This window comes from Conger conger, chromosome 19 (assembly GCF_963514075.1).
Source record: "Conger conger chromosome 19, fConCon1.1, whole genome shotgun sequence".
Classification (NCBI taxonomy): domain Eukaryota; kingdom Metazoa; phylum Chordata; class Actinopteri; order Anguilliformes; family Congridae; genus Conger; species Conger conger.
The window spans coordinates 9,272,324-9,293,628 of record NC_083778.1 but is presented as its reverse complement, the minus strand read 5'-3'; the positions used below and the strand labels follow the sequence as shown (position 1 = coordinate 9,293,628).

General features: G+C 45.4%; 2 protein-coding genes across 5 annotated transcripts; one reads left to right on the top strand and one right to left on the bottom strand.

Annotated features, from left to right (window-relative positions):
- Positions 1-22: 22 nt before the first annotated feature.
- On the bottom strand, positions 23-7,961 carry osgep (O-sialoglycoprotein endopeptidase). Of its 3 annotated transcripts, none has more exons than XM_061229494.1 (12): positions 7,860-7,961; positions 6,115-6,237; positions 5,142-5,261; positions 4,416-4,591; positions 4,172-4,267; positions 3,634-3,683; positions 2,819-2,897; positions 2,321-2,386; positions 1,896-1,986; positions 1,354-1,429; positions 638-736; positions 23-523 (listed from the first exon to the last, which is right to left on the bottom strand). In XM_061229494.1, the coding sequence occupies exons 2-12, from the start codon at positions 6,227-6,229 to the stop codon at positions 484-486; spliced, it is 1,008 nt and encodes a 335-aa protein (XP_061085478.1). In that variant the 5' UTR covers positions 6,230-6,237; positions 7,860-7,961; the 3' UTR covers positions 23-483. The 3 variants fall into 3 exon arrangements, with proteins under 3 accessions (XP_061085478.1, XP_061085479.1, XP_061085477.1); XM_061229495.1 differs by lacking the exon at positions 7,860-7,961 and adding an exon at positions 6,759-6,785; XM_061229493.1 differs by lacking the exon at positions 7,860-7,961 and adding an exon at positions 6,596-6,752.
- On the top strand, positions 6,145-12,616 carry apex1 (APEX nuclease (multifunctional DNA repair enzyme) 1). Of its 2 annotated transcripts, none has more exons than XM_061229491.1 (5): positions 6,145-6,280; positions 8,184-8,318; positions 8,846-9,012; positions 9,412-9,604; positions 10,677-12,616. In XM_061229491.1, exons 1-5 carry the CDS (start codon positions 6,262-6,264, stop codon positions 11,189-11,191), a joined length of 1,029 nt encoding a protein of 342 aa, XP_061085475.1. In that variant the 5' UTR covers positions 6,145-6,261; the 3' UTR covers positions 11,192-12,616. The 2 variants fall into 2 exon arrangements, with proteins under 2 accessions (XP_061085475.1, XP_061085476.1); XM_061229492.1 differs by lacking the exon at positions 6,145-6,280 and adding an exon at positions 6,988-7,136.
- Positions 12,617-21,305: the final 8,689 nt, after the last annotated feature.

The following is a 21,305-nucleotide window of genomic DNA, read 5'->3' as shown; positions in this document are numbered from 1 at the left end:
AAAAAAAAGAAGAAGAAATGGGAACGGTTTAAATTTCTTTATTCTGAAAATAGAAAAATGAACAATTGTACACCGTGGGTGGAGGTTTGACGTTAGTTCTCTTACAGTTCACACCCTAAACCCACAGAGTAACATTTACACTGACTCCCCGTCATCAGTAGTTCAGAACGAGACCTAATTAATTCATTAATTAACTAACTAGCATCCCTGGTTTGTCTGGTGCATTTACATAAATGATATTGGTGTGCATTGACCATGTCAAATTAACAAATTAACTTTCAACCACGACCATCAAGATGGAGGACCCATCAACCAGAATGTGCGGGGGGGGTGGGCCCAGGCCTGAGATTAAGGAACCCCGGCTTCAGGTGACGTTCGAGGGTGGAGACGGGCGCAGAGGAGGTCTCTGACAGGTGCTGTGACATCATCGCCGTGTCACAGGGATGGAGGCGGGGTTAAGGGTCGAGAAGGCGGTACGGTTGGTCAGTCTCTCCACGTGACTTCCACCTCATCGGTTCTGTACCTGTCAATCAAAAAAAAAAAAAAACAATGACACGTTCAGGCCTGGATTGATTTTGCAGACCGCTGATCTGTTGCCAGGGCGACGCAGGGTAACCGCAGAGCGCCCCGCCCGTACCTTTGGGTGATCCAGGAGTCCGGCAGCTCGGTCACGTGACCCGACCGGAACATCTCCCAGCCGGCCTGCGCGATCATCGCTCCGTTATCGATGCAGAAGCTGAGGGGGACGATTGGTCGGTCAGAATCAAATCGGCGACGCCGATTGGTCAGCCAACACGGCACCGGTAAGAACGTAACGGTCAGCGAATATCAAACCAGCTGTGCCTATTGGTCGGCAAACGGCAAATCTATAACGATGATTGGTTGGCATGAACCAACCGATCAACTGAATCAGATCTTGGTAAATGGTTGGCATTTATATAGCGCCTTTATCCAAAGCGCTGTACAATTGATGCTTCTCATTCACCCATTCATACACACGGTCACACACCGACGGCGACTGGCTGCCATGCAAGGCCCCGACCAGCTCGTCAGGAGCATTTAGGGGTTAGGTGTCTTGCTCAGGGACACTTCGACACAGCCGGGGCGGGGGATCGAACCGGCAACCCTCCGACTGGCAGACGACTGCTCTTACCGCCTGACCCATGTCGCCCCTATGCCTGTGACACCATCAACAGATCAGTCAGTGCCCCATAGATGCCATGTCAACAGCTCTGAATACCTCATTAATGGGACTCGAACCCCAAAGCAACTGGTTTACGCATGCAACCGGAGAAATAACAGATGGTTCCCAAAATGGGGGGGGGGCTTGGGGGGGCTTCCTGTTTGGCTCACCTCTCGTCTGTGGCGAAGAGATGTGCTCCTCTCTCCTTGCACATCGTTCCCATCATCTCCTGCAGGCGCAGATTACCTGGGTGGGGGGTTCGGGGCAGTACGTTACCAAACTGCCATTATTATGGGACTGGTGTTACTGGTGTTATTTACAGTTGATTCCTGCAGTCCTGTGATTTTCTGCAGTCCTCCTGGTTTTATACCTTGCCACTTCAAACTTTAAAATTGATTACCGGCTGGAATACATTACATTACATTACATGGCATGTAGCAGACGCTCTTATCCAGAGCGACGTACAACGAAGTGCAGATCAAACACAAGTACAAGTGCGAAGAGGAATATTGACTAACATACCAATTTACAGGCGACACAACCAGTGGCACTTAAATGGACATGTAAGTGTTGAAAACAGACCGAGCAGACTGCAATTCCCACTTCAGGTCGCATTCTAGCGTTTTTGTGCGCGTGTCTGTTGGGCACGAGAGGTGTGTGTTTGCTGTGGACTACAGCTCCCATGATGCAACGCGAAGCCCCCCTCACTCACAGCCCACTCCGCCGACAATGAGGACCTCCTGGGAGTTGCAGTGCGCCATGGCCCGCTCCGTGATCTCCACCAGCATGGCAAACAGGGTCTCCTGCTCAACAGTGCAGAATGCAATATACTAAGAACTGTGGCCTTACATCAGATAATTTAACCGTTTCAGGTGTGAGGTGACAAATAAGTGATTTGCCGATGTCGATATAAGGATCACTGCAGGTAATTAAAAAAAAAAAAAAAAAAATGTTCCAAAAAGAATTGGGGGAAAAAAAAGAAGTCAAACAGTCAAAGAGAGTCAAACCTCTGAGCTACGAGTGCATTGTGTGTAAACCCCACCCATCTGCTCAAATGCACCAGGCAAGATCAATAGAGCACAGATAAGTATCTTAATCTGGAACAGTCGTGCTCAGGGTCAAAGTTCAGCCTCTGACCTGCAGAGAGAAGCACAGGTCCTCAGCGGTGCATTGACCCGAGCCCAGCATCTTGTGAGCGGCATCCTGCGAACACAGTTTCACACAGTTACCGACTAACATAGCCTCCCCCACCACCGACCACCTCCCACATCCACACTAAACTCTCCCCCTGTTACTGCCCAGGGTCACCTTCAGCCCTGACAGATGTAGCAAAACGTTATTTAAACAAAAACAGCGCCGCATTGAACATCCGCGCTAACTGAGGTCGGTACGGTTTGAGAAGGCATTCTCTGGGCCTACATCATTATTGGGCTACACCCACCAAATGGAAGCAAACGTGTCTCAAAGCCTGTTGCAAAAAACATTGCACGCCGTTGAGTGAAAGCTCATTGTTCAGCCCGAAACGCTTTCTGATTAAATGCGTCCTAGTACTTCCTGAGACAGTCATAAGCCCCGCCCTGTTAGCTCTAGCCCCTCCTCCTCATCTGCGCAGACTCCTCCCACCCTCTTCCTCACCTCGATGTAGGACAGAATTCCAGAGAAGGATACGTCCATTCCTTTCACTGTGTAGGGCAACTCCACAAACTCCTTACCCCTGTCGAAATAAAAGAACATTATTCACCACTGGCCACGCTAAAACGCAGCTACACTTCCCACCTTCAAGCGCAAACTGAAGACGCACCTCTTCAAGCAGCACCTCTCCCCGTCCCTCCCTACCTCCCTGTGAACCTTAATTGTTGTCTTTCTGTGATTTACTTTTTTGTGTATCGGTATTTTTAGTTTGGCTAGGTAAGCAGTGTTTGGCTTGTTAAGTTTTCTTGTTAAAAAAAGAAAAGAAAAGAAAAGAAAAAAAGAATTCAAATAGGCCCTGGTCCTTCTCGTTGTTGTACAGGTAGCAGTTGAAATTGTACTTCCCTCTAGGGTCTTTCAGCGCACTTATCCCTGGTTATGGGTATGCACTTTGTTGTACGTCGCTCTGGATAAGAGCGTCTGCCAAATGCCATTAATGTAATGTAATGTAACACAGTGCTGGGCATGGTCAGTATTTCAAATACATGCTTACATATACTTTATTTGCAATATAGGTTTCTTGCTATCTTTGCCGTCACCATTTTGATGGTAGTTCACTGCATATATTTTGCAATTATAGATTTTTCGGTTTACTGGTTTATAGAAACATGTATTTGGAAGGGGTTTTGTAATTTGGGACGTGACATTGTATATTTGCCTATCTTTACACACACACGAGGCGAGAGTGGGGGATATGAAGATAAGTATAATTTGAAAGCTGGCAGCATCTTAAAATAGTGAAAATAGACAGGTACACTTACTTCTTGGCCATCTGCTCGATGTTGTATCCAGGGCTGGGATCGTTTGAGATCTGAACACAAAACCTCTGGTGTCATATTGTGGTTACGCATGCCTTTTGAGCTTCAGTGTTTACTTAAGAAATCAACGACAACAGGGAGAGCCGTCTTATACCTTCTTTTAAAACGAACTGAAAACTTAGTTTTCTGAGAATCGACAGACACATTTTACATATTTGTTTTACCTACACGAACCATGTTTCCATATTCAAACTGCAGACGTCCGTCTTTGGAAGTTAAAACCTGTGTCCGATACAGCAGGGATGGACAATATTTGCACTTATGTATTACTTATGTTATGTAACACCAGCTGCTTGGCTCCATTTTGTTTCGTTCATAGCCCTGTGAAATCCAAGCACCATTTTGATTGTAGTTGTAGTTTGTAGCAAAATACCTTTCAGTGTTTTTGAACATGGTTGCTACTACGGCACACGGGTACAAAACATGGACATTTCTGCTACTCTCACATCGTTCGCATAAACGGAGGTGGCGTTTGACTCGCCTTAATAACCCTGGCGAAGCGATCCAGGCAGTTTCCCACGGCGATGTCGATGGTCTCCCCGAATATCCTGTAGCGGTGCTCCGAGTAAGCAATCACCTAGGAAACGCCACAGACGGACAGCCGAAGGACATAAGCGTGCATAACGTTGCAAACGGGCCATTCAACAAGTCAATGGAATTATTTGCGAACAACTCGCTTAGCGTGCTAGGCTAACGCTCCACTGTAAGCCTGGCCGAACGCTGACCTGCGTGTTCCCCCCGCTGACGTACAGCACGGTGGGGTTGTTGGCGCGGGTGACCAGGCGTCCCATCTCGATGTGCCCGATGCAGTGGTTCACCCCCAGGAGGGGCTTGCCCCACAGCTGGGCCACCGTCCGGGCCACCAGGGCCACGGTCACCAGCGGGGCTCCCATCCCTGGACCTGTGTGAGGATTAGCATGTTAGCATTAGCGTTAGAGTGTTAGCATTAGTGTTACAGAAAAGCAATAAGTGGACATCACATTGACTAGCTACCAAGCTACTTGAAAGAGGAATAGATTGATGCTTTCAGGGGGCAATCTTATCTATACACACAGAGCTCCTGGAGGTCTCCACATTCTTTTGGATAGTCATTTTTAGAAGTTCCCCATGCAAGGATTATTTTGGCATTGGTACTTTCCATATGGTATTATTCTCATAATAATACAAGAGGTAAGGGCAGCCACAATTAACAGGGCTCGGTATGTCATTTTAACTTATTCAACGCTCACTGAAATGCAAAAATATCGATGTAAGCCAGAAGAAATGCCAGTCAGTCTAACAACAGTAGCCTTTTTTTGTATGAAAATAACAAAATGATATATCGTGTAACTTTCAGAGAGGGCGAAAGATGACAAAAGCAGAGGGAAACGAAAGCATTTGACTGGAAGACTAAAATGGAGGGAGGGGATGAGGACTGGTTTAGCTCAGCGCAGGCTCTTTTAGGCTCCCACCCTTTGTGTAGGCCACGCAGTCGATGTCGGCAGGTTTCAGGCCTGCTTGCTGCAGCGCCTCCCTCAGGACGGTTAAGACAACGGCCCGGTGGTGCTTGGCCGTCTCGCTGGGGAGGAACCCTAAGCAAAGAGACGTCCGCTAAAGATCCAGCACAAACCTCAGCCGACTGAGCACAGCAGAGGTGGAAGGTCCAGGGGTCAGAAAGTAAAAGTCCCGCTCTGTGTTTCTTCCAACCGTGAACTCCGGCTGATTTCACTCATTAGTTCTACCTCCTGGCTGAGGAGTTGGAACAAAATAGTGGGGGATGACTTTTACTTTCTGAACCTGGACTTTTCAGACCTCTGCAGCACATGTAGGCCTTTCCCTGAAACAAAATCTCATCACAGTGCACAAAGCATCTGGCAGCAGTTATTGTAAAAAAAAAACGAACAAAACAAAAAAAAGCACTAAACCCATTTGAAACAAACATCTGGTTTTCTGAAATGAATTGCTATGTTTTCTGAGTACCCAAAATATACATGCATACATATTTGCCAATTCTTTTGACATGCAGTCGTACAGTACCTACTGCAAAGGGGTAAACATAATATCCAGGACTTAAGACTACAGTCTGATTTTGTTACCACTTAAGGTGTGTAAATGTCGCCAAATATAAACATACGCTTTCTGGAACAAATTTTTCATCGTATACATGGATTATTAATTTAAATAAATGTAAAAACAGTGAGTCTATTTGACACTTTCAAAAGACACATAGTTTATCAACAAAAAATACAAGCAAATGTTGATGCGTGAGTGATGCACGTTTCTTTGATATGTCAGGACAACATATACAGTAAATGTTTGCTTGTACTGCTAGGATCGATGATTCAATCAATAACACTTCTATGCTTGTGTAACCTATGTGCGGAAAAGACAGTTGCACAAGAAAGTTGTGTTGCACAAGAAAGCAGTGATGTCGGGGGGACTTGCCTTGGCCGGGTGGAGTGATATAAGTACGTCTGGGGTTTGAGAGGACCTCGCCATCACGCACAATACCCACTCCGATCTTGTTGGCACTGCCTTCGAACCCAATTACCACGGTCATCGTGGTGTCTGGGAAAGAACAGGTTCAAACCAATGTTATACCTCCAGCAAGGTCAGTTATTTATTATGTTTTTAGCTCCACGGGGCGTGAGGGTGCGGAGTAAAAAATACAAAGCACAGGCTCCAGATCTGATGCACGAGTCTGTCAAGATTAAGTTACATTTCAGAACTACTGCGACCTCTACAAAGTTAGATGCAGACTCTGAAGCCATTTCATGCTTCCTGCACGAGGTGGCGAGTGAAATGGAAATGGCAACAAAAAAAAGTACCTTTTAAATGCATACAACTACCAAGAATAATGGCTTAACACTACAGCTAATATGTAACACACTTTTGTTATTCAATTTTATCATGTCACGTTACGTACGTTAGCAACCATACAGATGTCTGTCACTGGCAGGTGCTCACTTGCTACGAAGCTAGACACGAGGATTTTTACTAATCCTGGAATACTAAATATATAAACGTAGTTAGGTTCATATTCTAGAAAATAGAATTTTCTTATTAACACCAATCCATGCGTAATGTACCTTGTGCACTGGAAGGACCACCTCTAAAAACTCTCCTAACACCCCAAATTACTTCCTGACTGAAATATGACAATAATAACGTCGGAATGAAGAGTGTATTATTTATATCTTTTAGTTTTTACCAAAAAATACTTGAAAAAATAATAATTACACAGTCCTGAAATAGAACATACAACATACGACACGATTTAATAAACTGCCGTTGTTTCTCATCAGGCAGAAAATCGGACAACCTCGAAGAGGCTCACATGGTTCCGCTGCACAATGCACATCGGTTCTGTTCTGTAAATCAATCTGCTTTGTGAGATTAACGCTTGTGTGGCAGTGCCGTAAACGTTCGGTGTCTCGGTGGTTCTGTTTGATAAGAAAAGGTGCAAGGTAAGAAAAGTCGGTTATTTTCCAAGTACGATTTGGATTTAAAGTTGTGCCAAATGTCTTTGAACGCAACATGGTTTTCCCTTTCGTTCATTCATTCAAAGTGAAGTCACTGCGAGCACGACTGAGTGCACGACTACGATGGGCTTCGGCCTTCGCCATGTCCATTTTATGCCCTGCGGAAACTAGCATTTAGCTGTTGAGTAACAGTCATTTCCTCCAACCTGTTCCAACATTTGGTCCGTTAACAGTACGTTCTGTTTTAAACGTTTACGACGTTTTACTCCGAGAAATGTAGAGTCATATTATTGCATAGAGTTTATGTAGTTGGGGGTGTGCATTTAAACATGCAGATCGATCTTAACCAACGCCATTGTTCTGCAGCGCTTTAAGCATGTCAATCCTTAATGTAGACGTAGATTTCATAATTAACCTTAGTCATCGGTTCGTTGCTACAAACTTTGTCGCATACAAAACTCAACTTGCTTCAGCTTAACATTTGAAAGCAATTTCTGGAACCAATGCACATTATTCGTATGCAACTATTAATGGGATTTCCTTGACTTCGGTGCGATTAGGCCTGCAGAAGTTTTCTCGGGAAGTTCAGTTGTAGCATCTGCGTTCTCGCCTTTTAAACGGGCTCCATAAAAGATACATAATACAAGTGGCCAAACATGGCTATTTCAATGACATGATTTAAGTATTAAACCAGCTTACTCTACTTACTTGTAATAAAACAATTCTGTATTTGTCCTGAATGAGAAGTAGATCGTTTAACTAGCAGGTGCAATCAATCGTCTGTAATAGTACTGTTTGCATATTATAAACAAAGAAGCAAGGGAAATAAATATGAAATCAAGCCTATTTTATTCACTTGCAATGGAGGTTTTAACCAATCAACGCGCACCCCGTTTAATGGGCTGCCAATCAGAAGTGAACTCGAAGTGAGTATCCATTGCAGAACAAAATCACGTCAGACGACCAGCTCGGTTTAGAAACAGTTTTTCCACCTAAAGAAATGATAGAATATATTTAATTTTTTGCTTTCAGCGGTTCGGGTGCTCGTGTGTGTGCGTGTCGTTTGCCTGCGTGGGCTCTGTGGAGACGGAAGGATCGCCAAGATGTCGAAGAGAGGCAAGAAGACTGATGACGCAACTGCAGATGTGGAGCAGGACAACGGTGCAGGTAGCAGACACGGTCACTGCCGTTTTTACTGTGGATATCTGAACCAGCAATGGAAGCCGTTTTATACTGTCCTTTCTTGTTTAAAAATGCAGAATTTGACATGTCTAACTACAGCTGCTGTGGTGATACAGCTTCTTTAACGTATCGCTGCTCTTGAGAGATTTCTGCCGATGTTTGTTACTTGCAAATGCAAATGGTTGATCTATGCCAAGTGAAATAAATATTTGGCTTCTCGGAAATGTCTGTCTCTGAACCGAGTTGCAAAGAGATGGGAGTGCGTGTTATTTGAATTACTAGGCCTGTTTTTGGGCATGTCCAACAATGTATTGGTATCATTTACCATTCCACTTCATGCCTGTGAACACCTGTGACCATTTTGAGATGCGTGCTTAATGGAAGTTGTGAGGGGAAACTTTTGTTTGTTTTCTGCAACTTTTCCCAACTAATGCATGTTGCATGTAAAGTTGCTGCGGTTGTAAAAAAAAGAAAAAAAAGTTGCCCATGTTTCCCCCTTGTGCACCTGACAGCCCCAGAGGCCAAGAAAGCCAAGAAGGGGAAGGAGCCGGAGGCCCCCGTGCTGTACGAGGACCCTCCCGATCAGCTGACCAGCAAGGACGGCCGCGCCGCCAACACCAAGATCAGCTCCTGGAACGTGGACGGCCTGCGGGCCTGGGTCAAGAAGAAGGGGCTGGACGTGAGTGGCTGCATTCTCCTGTGCGACTCGCCGATTGGTCGCCTTCTCCCCAGTGTCGTTTGCCGATTGGTCGTAATCACGCTTGGCCGTTTGAGGATTGGTTGATTGATTTATCAGGAAATGTTGATAAAATAAAAAATAAAAAAAAGATTATTATTATTTATTTTTTGTGTAGGATTAAAATTCTTTGTTCCAAATATGCCCCGGGCAATTCAAACTTGAAAGGAGATTCTCCGCTATTTTCTCCCAAGTATTGTTTGATTAGTTAGGTTCCGGCTGAGTCATTTGCTAATTGGTTGCGATCCAGCCGAGTTGTTTGGTGATTGGCTGTTATCTCCCAGTGCCGTTTGCTGATCGGTCGCGCTAGGCTGAGTCGTTTCCTGATTGGCTGTGTTGCAGTGGGTGCGTGAGGAGGCCCCAGACGTGATCTGCCTGCAGGAGACGAAGTGCGCGGAGAAGTCCCTCCCCAACGACATCACCTCCATGCCCGAGTTCCCCCACAAGTACTGGGCCGGCTCCCAGGAGAAGGAGGGCTACAGCGGCGTGGCGATGCTCTGCAAGACGGAGCCCCTGTCCGTCACCTACGGCATCGGTGAGCCCCGCCCTCCCTGCCCGCACGCGCCACGCCCGAGTCACCGCAGAGTGCCGATTACAAATCACAACTGAAGCGGCTATCCGCAATATCCTGCCACTGGCTAAGTTTCCGTCTAAATGTTTCTCCGATGTTGAGAGAATTTTCCGATCAACTACTGTTTCGTGAATGTTTTGAAGAGGGCGGAACAAGATTGTTGCCTTTTCACGATGTTTCGGCGCTTTGGAATTTCAAGCGTTGAAGCGTTTGAAACCCCGCTAATCATAGGCCTGTTTAAACGAATCGGAAAGTCTCTGCTTTCCACGGTAACGCATTGACTGGTTCGCCACACATAATACAAAAGCAGTACCACGTGGTTAAAATGAACATTAACCCAGCAAAGAGCAGGTATTTTGTAACGCCATTGCTTTCAATGACCAGTCGTGACCGTTACATTAGCATTCAAGTTACGTTGAAAGAACATTTCTGATGTTACCTTTTAAAGGATTAAATGGTTAAATAGTTAAACTACATTTAAATTTTTGAAGGAATATGAAATGCCATAAAATATAAAACCCGCAATAAAACAAAAATTCAGCTAAAGAGGTTTCTAAATGTTAAGTGGACTGCATTTATATCGCGCTTTACAATGCCTCATTCATACACGCACTCGTACACCAATGGTGATTGGCTGCCATGCAAGGCACCAACCAACCCTCCGACTGCCTGATGAATGGTAAATGGTTGGAATTTATATAGCGCCTTTATCCAAAGCGCTGTACAATTGATCCTTCTCATTCATACACACACTCATACACACACCAACAGCGATTGGCTGCCATGCGAGGCTCCGACCAGCTTGTCAGGAGCATTTGGGGGTTAGGTGTCTTGCTCAGGGACACTTCGACACAGCCCGGGCGGGGGATCGAACCGGCAACCCTCCGACTGCCAGACGACCGCTCTCACCTCCTGAGCCAAAGTCGCCAGACGACCGCTCATGCTTACCGCTAACGCCGCTAAGGCCGCTAACACCGCAAAGGCCGCTAACGCCGCTAACACTGCTAACACCGCTAACGCCGCTAATGTTCCTTAGGCAAAGAGGAGCACGACAAAGAGGGCCGCGTGATCACCGCCGAGTTCCCCGACTTCTTCCTGGTCACGGCCTACGTGCCCAACGCCAGCAAGGGCCTGGTGCGCCTGGACTACCGCAAGACCTGGGACGTGGACTTCCGCGAGTACCTCAGCGGCCTGGACGAGCGCAAGCCGCTGGTGCTCTGCGGCGACCTGAACGTGGCCCACCAGGAGATCGACCTGAAGAACCCCAAGGGCAACCGCAAGAACCCGGGCTTCACGGCGGAGGAGCGCGAGGGCTTCACCCAGCTCCTGGGGGCCGGCTTCGTGGACAGCTTCCGGGAGCTGTACCCGGAGCAGGCCAACGCCTACACCTTCTGGACCTACATGATGAACGCCCGCTCCAAGAACGTGGGCTGGCGCCTGGACTACTTCGTTCTCTCCAAGGCCCTGCTGCCCAGCCTGTGCGACTGCAAGATCCGCAACAAAGCCATGGGCAGCGACCACTGCCCCATAACCCTCCACCTGGCCATATAGCCTCCGGGTGCTCCGTAGGCTGGGCTCCTGTTGGTCCTCTTCCATGTTTTCCTCATAACGAGCATTTCCAGCGACCAATCAGAATGGGGGCCTAACCTAACGCATCCTGTTATGTAAAACCGGGGTCCCGGTCTCAGCAGCCAGAACATCTCGTCAGGTTCCCGCCTTCCTTCCGCCTACGGTTCCCTTAACTGTCAGTTAACGCTAATGCATCTGGAGTTTTAGTCTCGGAGAGTCTTGTAAACGGACGTGGTTGGTCCTCTTGTCTGGAATTGCCGTTTTTCGGTCTGAATTTCCAAATTATTTCTGGCCTCTCTGATTTCAGCACCTATAAACGGGTACTGGTCTGACCCCCTGAAAATATAAACATACTTATTTAGGCTTTAAATGATACTGGCCACCTCTCAAGGAGATGTTCGTATACTGCCAGTCACGCATCTGTTCCTCATTCGTCATCACTGAAGGAAATTGTGGCAAACGTCAATGAACGCCAACCTGGTTCGGTCAAACAGAACGGGGTGGAATGCCTAATCGTTTTGGATTTGAATACTTTTCTATGCTTTTCTGAGCTTCTCTGTTGTATTGGAACCAATTAAATCCTGCCTTCTGGGCCTCTCCGTTGGCTGAATTGCACCATACATGTTCAATCGAGTATTTGAATCAGTTGCAAAACAATGTCATATTGGACCCAGGTCTGAGGTCAAATCAGTGCCGAGTGCCTGTGTGGAAGCCGGCTTTTGTGTGTCCTGCCCTTTTCCGTTACCCCCTAACTCAAGTAGCATTACGTAATCTGCACAAGGAGGGGAATTGGTTTCACCTCTGGCAACCCTTCTCTGCCGGTGTGACGCAAGCCCCTTGTAAAACTGGTCAAACTTACAAGTGATGATTTTCTTCCTCCGTTTTATATGTGACTCATACACTTATTCAACAGTCCAGCTTAAATTTTTTACAAGTGCTTATCAAGTGCCACCGTGTTTCGTCTTTTATCGAAAGGAAAAAAGAATTAGCCCTGGATGTCCCTGTTAAAAGACATCTAGTGTTGTGTGAGCATTTGAAACTACATGATGTGAGGTGTGCCAACACCTGGTCTGTGTTATTTCTCTTTTCCCTCGAGTGACACGGTTTAGTGTCCGATGGTTAGCAGTTTATTTTTCATGCTTATTTTGTATATTACACTTTGTCATTTTGTGTCTTTAGGTAGAAATTAATTTGAGCTACTGTAGGTGTGTTTGGGAACTTATTTTTGGGTGTTGCTTCAAACAAGCCCCTGTCGATATTGTCATATTAACGTGGTGTGGCAGGAAGTAAACCGCTGAAATTAATATGAACATGTTACCTTTCAGGGTGTCCATTATTCAACAATTTCTTTTTCTTGAAAACTGCATGTAGAAACTTGATTTTCAATAAAGTTTGGTTTTTTAAAAAGCTTTGTCCTTGTCCAATGCCAACCATTTACCATACTTGTACATTGGCAACATCTGAATGTAGACACTAAGTTGTTTATAAGGCATGCGTATTATTATTACTTTTTTTCCATTCAATAGATGAGAATCAGAAGATGTTACGTTTTTCAAGTTAAGGATTTTTAAGGAAGTCTTAAATAATATTTTAATTCTCTTGGCAGGTGGGCGTCACACAAATTGATGAGCTGCTGTATGTTGACCGATGGATTGATCCTGTAAAATCTTGTTAAAGCCATTATAGCCTAATTTTTTCTCAGTTTGACCGTCAGCTATCGTTAGCAAGAACCATTTTCTGAGTCTACGTTACACGTCACGCATGTGCCTGTAATTTATTTAGAAGTATTTACACGAGCTAACAATCTTCTTGTTTTCATTCGATGGCTAGTTATCCAAGTAGTTATCATAAACACACTATGATTGATATCTCAGACTTTGCTAAAGATGCAGAAAACTGTGATTTTTAATTCCCAGATGAGCTTTGATAAAATCCAAGATTTTACGCAAGATGCGCATTCGAAACCATTCAAGATTTTACGCAAGATACGTATTCGAAACCATTTGTTTGTTTACAATTCGGAAATGGCAGCCTTTTGACGGCGCTTCACTGGTCTGTGTTTATGCTCTGATTTGTTGTGGAGGAGTACTACTCAACTCCACGTCTTGCGGGCTGCAGTGTCTGTTTGATTCAACCGTGTGTGACACCTCCTGCTTTCGCGAATTGCCTAATTATCTGAACCAAGCAGGTGAAAAAATGAGTGAAATCGGGTGCTGTAGCACACCGTCGGAGCAAATACCTGCAGACAGCGAGTTGAATAGCGCTGTTCCAGAGGGGTGACGTGGAGGCTGAGCCAACTTTCTGGAGCTGCTCCAGAGTGACCCGTCAGAGAAAGAGAGGGAGAGAGATCACGTCTTATAGGTAGGTCATCACCCCTCTCGCTCTCTCGCTCTGACACACACACAAGAGCTTGCTGTATTTCCACTATATTTCAAAGAGCACTGACAGCACATAACTGGAGAGAAGGTAACGGATCTCTAGTCACAGGGGCACATCGGTCACACCTGATGACGTGCCTTTTGAGTGATGGCCAAGCATACGCTGTGCGTCACCAGGCCCAGGACTGAGAGAAATTCCACAGAATATCAGCTCTTTACAGTAGTCCCTTCTCTCATTGTCTCAGATTGTTGTTGCTGGCTCCGTGCTGCCCCCCTCTGTCCTGGATGACTGTCTTAAAATAGCTACTCGTCCACAGGAAATTAAGAGCCTGATGCAGCACCGCGGACATCTTGGATGGGAGGGGTGAGAAACTACCCCAAGCTGCTCTGCGTTCCAACAAGGAGTTCAATACGATACGGATTTAACGCGTCGTCAATGTACAATCCATAGAACGGGGCCAACTCGACTACGTCTTTTATTATTGCTTTAGTTGACGCTGTCTGTGTGTTTAAGCTGAAAATGTGTCTGTTGGAGGTGGAAAGATAAGGAGGAGAAAAGAGTCAGTTGGGCTTGACCTGCTGTTTGGGTGTACGGCCTGCGTTACCGCGGTAACTGAAAAGGTAATCCGTCTGACCTGGGCAGGCCTTATCTATAATTAAATTTGGCACAACTAACTGTTGCGGATGGAAGAAGTGTCCAAAAATGCGCCCTTCTTCTCTGGCAACAGCCGGGAAGTTAAAAATTTGAGAGATGGTCAAAATGATTACGCAGGGCAGTCTTTGAAGACGTTGTGAAAAACACTCGGAAATATCCATGGCGGAAAATTGCCAACGCCGGTGTAAGACTGGAGCGTGGCACGTTTTTGATAAATTGCGTAACATTTACTGAATTATCAGCTGTCAGTGTATAAGCAATATCCTGAATGGCAAATGGGCCTTGTGCCAGATTTATTATGGGCTGGAAGGGAGAGCGGCCCCTCCCCGCTCTCTCCCAGGATATCAGGAGTAGCAGTGTTGCAGAGACCAGCGCAGATGGGGAGATGGCAGCAGTTTCTTGCCTGGCGTTAGGTATAGCCGTGTTTTTATTTGTGTAGCACTTATTGAGCAAACAGCGGGAAGTACTTTACAGCTGTGAAAGCAAATACCCTGCCAATAGACGCAGTGCCACAAAAGATAACGCAAAACTTAAGATCAATTAAGGTATTAAATCAATCAAATTATAAAGCAAATGGTAAACAATTCTGAAAAAACGAAATGGAGACTGAGAACAACGTAGTATAAATAATACAAAAAAAAAAATAAAAAATAAACTTGACTTAAATTCTATTCAAAATGGGTTTATACCACTCTTTCAGGAAATACTATCTCATTATTTTTCCGTCGTAACATTGATTTTCAGACCGTTTATCTCAAGCTGAAGCAGATGACTCGGGCATGTCATCAGCACAGCTAAAGGGGTTGATTTTGATTGCGGGGAAGAGTGAGCACGTCCAGATTAAACCGGCCGAATCTCTCCTTTCCGTTATTACTTCACGACAAAGGGAGTTAATCGGATGAGTCATTGTTGTCGCTCGGATGCATTCAAACTGTCCTTCGGGAAGAAACTGATTGATCGCGTCGAAGGTGAATTGAGCCATCGTTGGGATAAAAATATCTGCCGCCGCGTGTGCGCGTAGGACATTACAGTAAATGAAGCGCGATTGAATAAAATGGGGCCTGAGACACACGCCAAGTATTCAGAAAACCGATGTGAAACAGGCTGGTGAATTTTGACTGAATACAGCATATTATCCCCTGCGAGCGATTCTAGAGTGATCCATTCTGAGGTGGTGTGTTGTTGCCTCTTGTGCACAGGTGCATGTGCATTATTTGTTTCCTCCTGCCGCCTGTTTTGTGAGGAGTGTCATTCAGCCCTAACCTGTAACACACACACACACACGCACACACACCAGCACGCACACACACAGGAAACAAGCGTAAACCTGGTCTGGCACATAGCGACGATTTCGACACAATTTTTTGGAGGTAGTTTTCCGAGACGACAGTGTGTAGTTTATCATCTGTAAAGTGCCGCAAATGGATCGTTCCACAAAAAAGCTGATACGGAGTGTACCGAATTGGGTGGCGTTTCCCAGGAATTCAATTAAACACAATTTCATTGTTTAGATTCCTTCTTGCGCATTTGAGAAGGTTTTGGGTTGGGCGGTGCAGATGGGACTGTGGGTGATGTGTGTGTGTGTGTGTGTGTGTGTGTGTGTGTGTGTGTGCGCACTTGGGGGTGGGGGTTGGGTGGTGTGTGTGAATACAGAACCAGATCCAGATGTGTATTGCTTCAAGTGCAAGCTGTGCAGGTGCAGCCCAGTGTGATGTTGCAAAACTTTCTTGCACCTGTGAACATTTAGACCCTCTTAGCTCTACAATAAGGGCCCACAGCAAAAAAATAATTATCTGCATCGACATGTTAGTCGCGTGTGTACATTGATGACATTGATGAGTGTTTCACACACACACACACACACACACACACACACACACACACACACACACTGTAAGGGTAATTTTCTTAATTGATTCTTAATTGACAATGTGTGTTAACATAAAGACAATCACATGGTTACAAATAACCTTTTAGTGATTTATTCTTATTACTATTAGACCACTTTCGGAATGAAGTGCTTACTAGGAGTCTTTCTCTGTCTCTCTCCCAGCAGACAGACAGCCTTTGACCTTAATGTCTCTGCTTCTCAGCTAGCACATTCTGGTCAACAAGGGGTATTCAGAAGACAAAATACTGATAAATGTTCGTGGCCAGCTTCATGTCTTTTTGTTTTGGTAAAGCCCCCCCTTCAGGAAAAGTGTGTGTCTGATTCAAATCAGAAAGCCGGTAAGCTTTCTCACTTTCTGTCATTCCTTTGCAAATAAAGAGAAGAATAGCTATTGTTGTGTTTTTACTGGATCTGTTTCATCAGACGATGCTCACCTGTGAAATGTTAAAAAGGGCATTTTTCCCTAACAACACGCACACACACACACACACATCCAAATATTCAAAGAAAGACACATCCTCTTCTCAGCTTCTGTGAAATTTGTTTATTGTTCACTAATAGTGAGATTGTAAACTACATCTACCCTGCTCTACGACAGCATTCCCCCCAGGTAACCCCCCCCCCCCCCCCACCCAGGTTTGCAGTGGGCGTAACAGTGGAAGACTTCACTGCCAACATCACGACACACGCCCTCGATGCTAAGAAGCGATTCTAAAGTTTTAAGCGCTTTGATACGAGGTGAGAAACGCGGTTTCGGCGTCCGTTGCCGTGAGTAAAGTGCTCGAGGATATGTCGATGCGCTCCACGCCGTTCCGGGCGACGTTGACCCTCCAGTGCTCCACAGGTGAAGGTTAAAACAAGCCGCGTTGAGCGCTGCTCCGAACGCTCGTACACCTGACGTTTTACACCAACAAACCCGGTGCCTCCCAGGATCGATAAGACGAGGACATAACACGCGATGACATCCCCTTTTTGGTAGAAAACGGGGAGGATTTCCACCAATCACAGAGTATGTTTACAACAACCGGTAGAACAAGGCCGATGGTGGTTGGTAGCTATGTTTCTGACCGTACTTCCTGGTTCCCTGTAGGCATTAGAAGGATCAATAGCACAAAGTGTCCAAAAGTCTCTAATGGTGTGTTGCCAGTGTAAGTATCAGATGCACCACAGATTCGGTTGACTGTCACCATCCCACGTTGGTTATCGGTTGGTAGCAGTGCCTTCCAGTGCTGGAACATGGTTCATGAATATTCAAGAAAAGATATGAGAATGGACAAAAAAATAGAACAGACATTGCTTACGGTATTTTTCGAATATTGAGAATAACTGAATATTGATGGATCGATCTAGAGCATTCCCCTATTGGGAACCAGGTGGCTGCGTATATCCCCGTGTAGGCAACCATCTCAATGCTGTGTCTACCTGTCCAAAGCTTCCCTGACTGAGTCTTAGGTTTCCATCTGTGCTGGTTGTCCCTTCAGGCTAGTCCCTTGGTCGCTTTGTCTCACAAAATAAGATCCGCACAGCCGTTGGGCCCTTGAGAAATGCCTTTAACCCTGCATTGCTCCAGGGGAGGATTGTCTCCTGCTTAGTCTAATCAACTGTACGTCACTCTGGATGAGAGCGTCTGCCAAATGCCAATAATGTAATGTAATGTCTCGTGTTTTGAGAACTATATTCGGTTTAATCAAACCCCTTTCAATTTGTTCACTTGTGGTTTCCACTGACTACCTGGTCACCATAGTTACGGAAATCTTCTGAAAGAGACTGCGTTGAATGTTTCCTGTTCATTTAGCAATTGCTCTTGTCCATTGTCACTTACAGAGCTATCGAAACATGATGCCGTAAGATGAAAATCGTGTGGTTATTTTTTAAAGTATTGACAAACGGATCCCAGTGAGAGCTTTTGCTGATAACTGCTAGTGTGCTGATAACAAGTCAGTGACACGTGCATGTCCGACCTACTGACTCCTAAATGTCAGCTTTACTCAATGTCTGTCGGGGTGCGCTTGGCACTGTCGATCGAAGGTTTGGCACCAAAGTCAACACGCCAGTCTGTCGGCATTTATTACCGAAGGCAGAACGTATCCACTTTAAACCTTGTGATAGCCACTTTGCGTGCAAGTCGTCAATGATGTTCTTCAGTACGATTGTCTGATATTATTACATATCTGTGTATCAGTAGGCATAATTTGTATTTTTCGGTCACTCTTTTGGTAAATTGAGCTATCTGGTTTCATTCACTTCCGGTGACCTTGGTGAGCGTGGGCTACCCAAAATACAAAATGGTATAGTGAGGCTTTCTTTTCAGACAATGCAGTGAGACTCTTAAGTCCACTTGGTAAATCTCACGATTTTAGAGAAATCGATTTTGAACGGAGAGTTAATTCAATGAATTGGGTCATAGTTTTGCTTACGGCACGTAATGGCGGCAACATCTTTTGATTTTATGAAAACTGCCATGGTGCCTTGCAGTTGGCTGGCTTCATTTTATGTTCTTTTCTTAAAATGGCATGTATAATTTTTTATAGAATAGTTATAACACACATCGTAAACAGAAGCACTCCCTGTTCAAACAGACAGTTTGTGAAAAAATGTACGCTGTCAAACATCATTTTGAGTTCGGATATCATGACACGACCACTTGACTCGCAAAAGTGTGAAAGTATCAATATGGAAACATGCTAATTATGTTTTATAATGACATATTGCTTGTCAAACACACATCTATATTTATAGGTCTGGTACTATATTAATCTCACCAATGAACTGAACGGAATTTGACATTGTATGTAGAGTGTAAAATGTAAAATGTTGAAATGTCATGGATTGTAAGTTTTCTGTTCTGCGTAATGTCATAAGGTGTCATGAATGTGCTAAAACACAAAGGCTGACTTTGTGCTTATATACGTTTACGCATATTAGGAAACTTGTAAAAATAGTTTGTCACATATTTTCCCATTATAATGAGGAAAGTGCATATATATTCAGGTGGTGTTGATATACAGTATATGCCTTATACTTGTATTGTAGCTGCATTCCTTAAATGTAATCTTTTCTACATATTGACTTCCATGTTATATCGTAATTGTTTATTTCATTTTTTCAAATTTCCTCTTGTACACACCCTCCTCCTCCTGGATTTTGTTTGACAGGGTGGGGGGGGGGGGGGGGGTACCTGAAAAAGGAAGAAAATTATATTAGAACATTCCAGAGAACTCAACACTCAGGAATGAAGTGATAGTGGAGGTACGTTTTTGTTCTTCAAGGATCATATTTCCCAAATTTAATGCAACTATAAGGTAACGCCCCAGCGACATTCTCTACCTTAGGCACGTTTTGTACCTTTTTAATTATGAGTGTAGGAACAAGCTAACTAGCGCAAAACATGCTGAGTATTCTTAGGTTCCTGTAAGTCGGTTGAACATTGTGTGTTTGTGAGTTTTGTCGCATGACAAAAATAATCAAAAAAGCCCGGGGAGATGATGATCCAACTTTGTGCCCATATCAGCACAACAGGGTTTTATTTTCAAGCATTCTGTGGTGACGACTAAACGATCAGACGATTCACTGCTGCTTGCAACGAGCATCGAGACACTTTGTTGTACCTCGCTCCGGATAAGAGCGTCTGCCAAATGCCATGAATGTAAAATGTAGTGTAGACAGGCTACACCACCAAGACAGCCCAATGTTGTTTTTTTGACGGCCCCCCCCCCCCCCCCCCTCCACGTGCACCCTGCATCCCTGCGTACCTGTGGGTTGCCAGCGTGGGGTCGCGCTCAATGCCGAGATGACAGCGTCCTCGCCTGTGTCCTAGGTCAGAACGGTGCCCGCTTCCCGTGATGTCATCTTCCTGCGACCGGCATCCGAGAATGTCCCGTGAGCAGATTTCAGTATTTCCTCCCAGGCGCCTCGACCGATGGCGGTCCGGAAAGCTTTCCCGAACGCTGCTTGTCGGCTTGGCTGATGAATCGGGGTCGAGGCGAGGGTTATTCTTTACGGCGATTCTCCTAATCGCGTTTCCCCCCGATGAGAAAGAACTACAACATATAAATATAATTGCTATTATCGCACTACTGGTGTTTTCATTCCTTCTGCTTTAAGCGGTGGTGTCTTTGGTGGCCAATCGGAACGTGCGTGATGGGACTACGTCGTGTCTACATCGTCCGATCAGGTGAAGCCGACTTCACCTCGGCGGTCACGTGACGTCCCGTCACGTTCGCGGGGCGTCTCCAAGGCGATGTGCAAGCGTGATGAGAGGCTCCCTCCGTAGCGCTTGGGTTCACCCGCCCGAGGCAGAGCGAAATGTGAGCGTGATTCTCAGCGGTAAGAGCACAGAAGGTTTTAAAAGCGCGGGTGCCGTCGGGGTCCGTGGCGAAGCTAAAGCTCGATGCGTTACGGTCCTACGTCTGCCTCCCTCTCCGCCTGATTGGCTGCTCCTGGGTGATGCGGTGCGCTGATTGGCCGCTCCAGAGTGCTGCGGTGCACCGATTGGCTGTCGTGCCGGGGGACGCAAGTAGGGGAAGGAGACTCTGGATCGGTCTCAGCCATTTCTCACCTAACGGCCGGCTGTTGGATTTGGGCTCAGTCGGCTGATCCTGGATCAGTGCCCTGGGTTACGCCCACCCCCCTGTTTTCTCTTGGTCCATATAGGAGTACTACAGTGAATGGACTCACCACTGGGTATCTAGTTGTGTGTTTTTGAAAGTATTACAATATATTCAGTGTCTATATACCACTATACACCATTTCTCATGATATGGTAGGCGTAATTTGGGCTTTTGCCTTGTCAACATGTCATGCATTATTCAAATGGTCTCTATGCATTGTTAAAACTTGTATAAAACACATTGCTTCTTTGAATGATTGATTTATAGATAAAGCTCTTAATGACCTAATTTGGAATAAGGTTTGCGGTCCTTCATATATGCTTTATGCTCTTAGCATATGAAGTGAATACGCAGATGATAAGTGTGAAAATGAATTCATTTCCAAACCGGTTATTTCACACGAAAACATACATTGCTGGGCATCCACTCATTGAATTAAGAATGAGTATTTATGGCAGTGTGTTTTTTCTACTTGGCTGTTTAGTGCTGTTTCACTTGTGTTATGGTTATGGATGAGTAATCGTGTGTTTATAACTATTTACAACAGTCGAGGGGGGGTTCC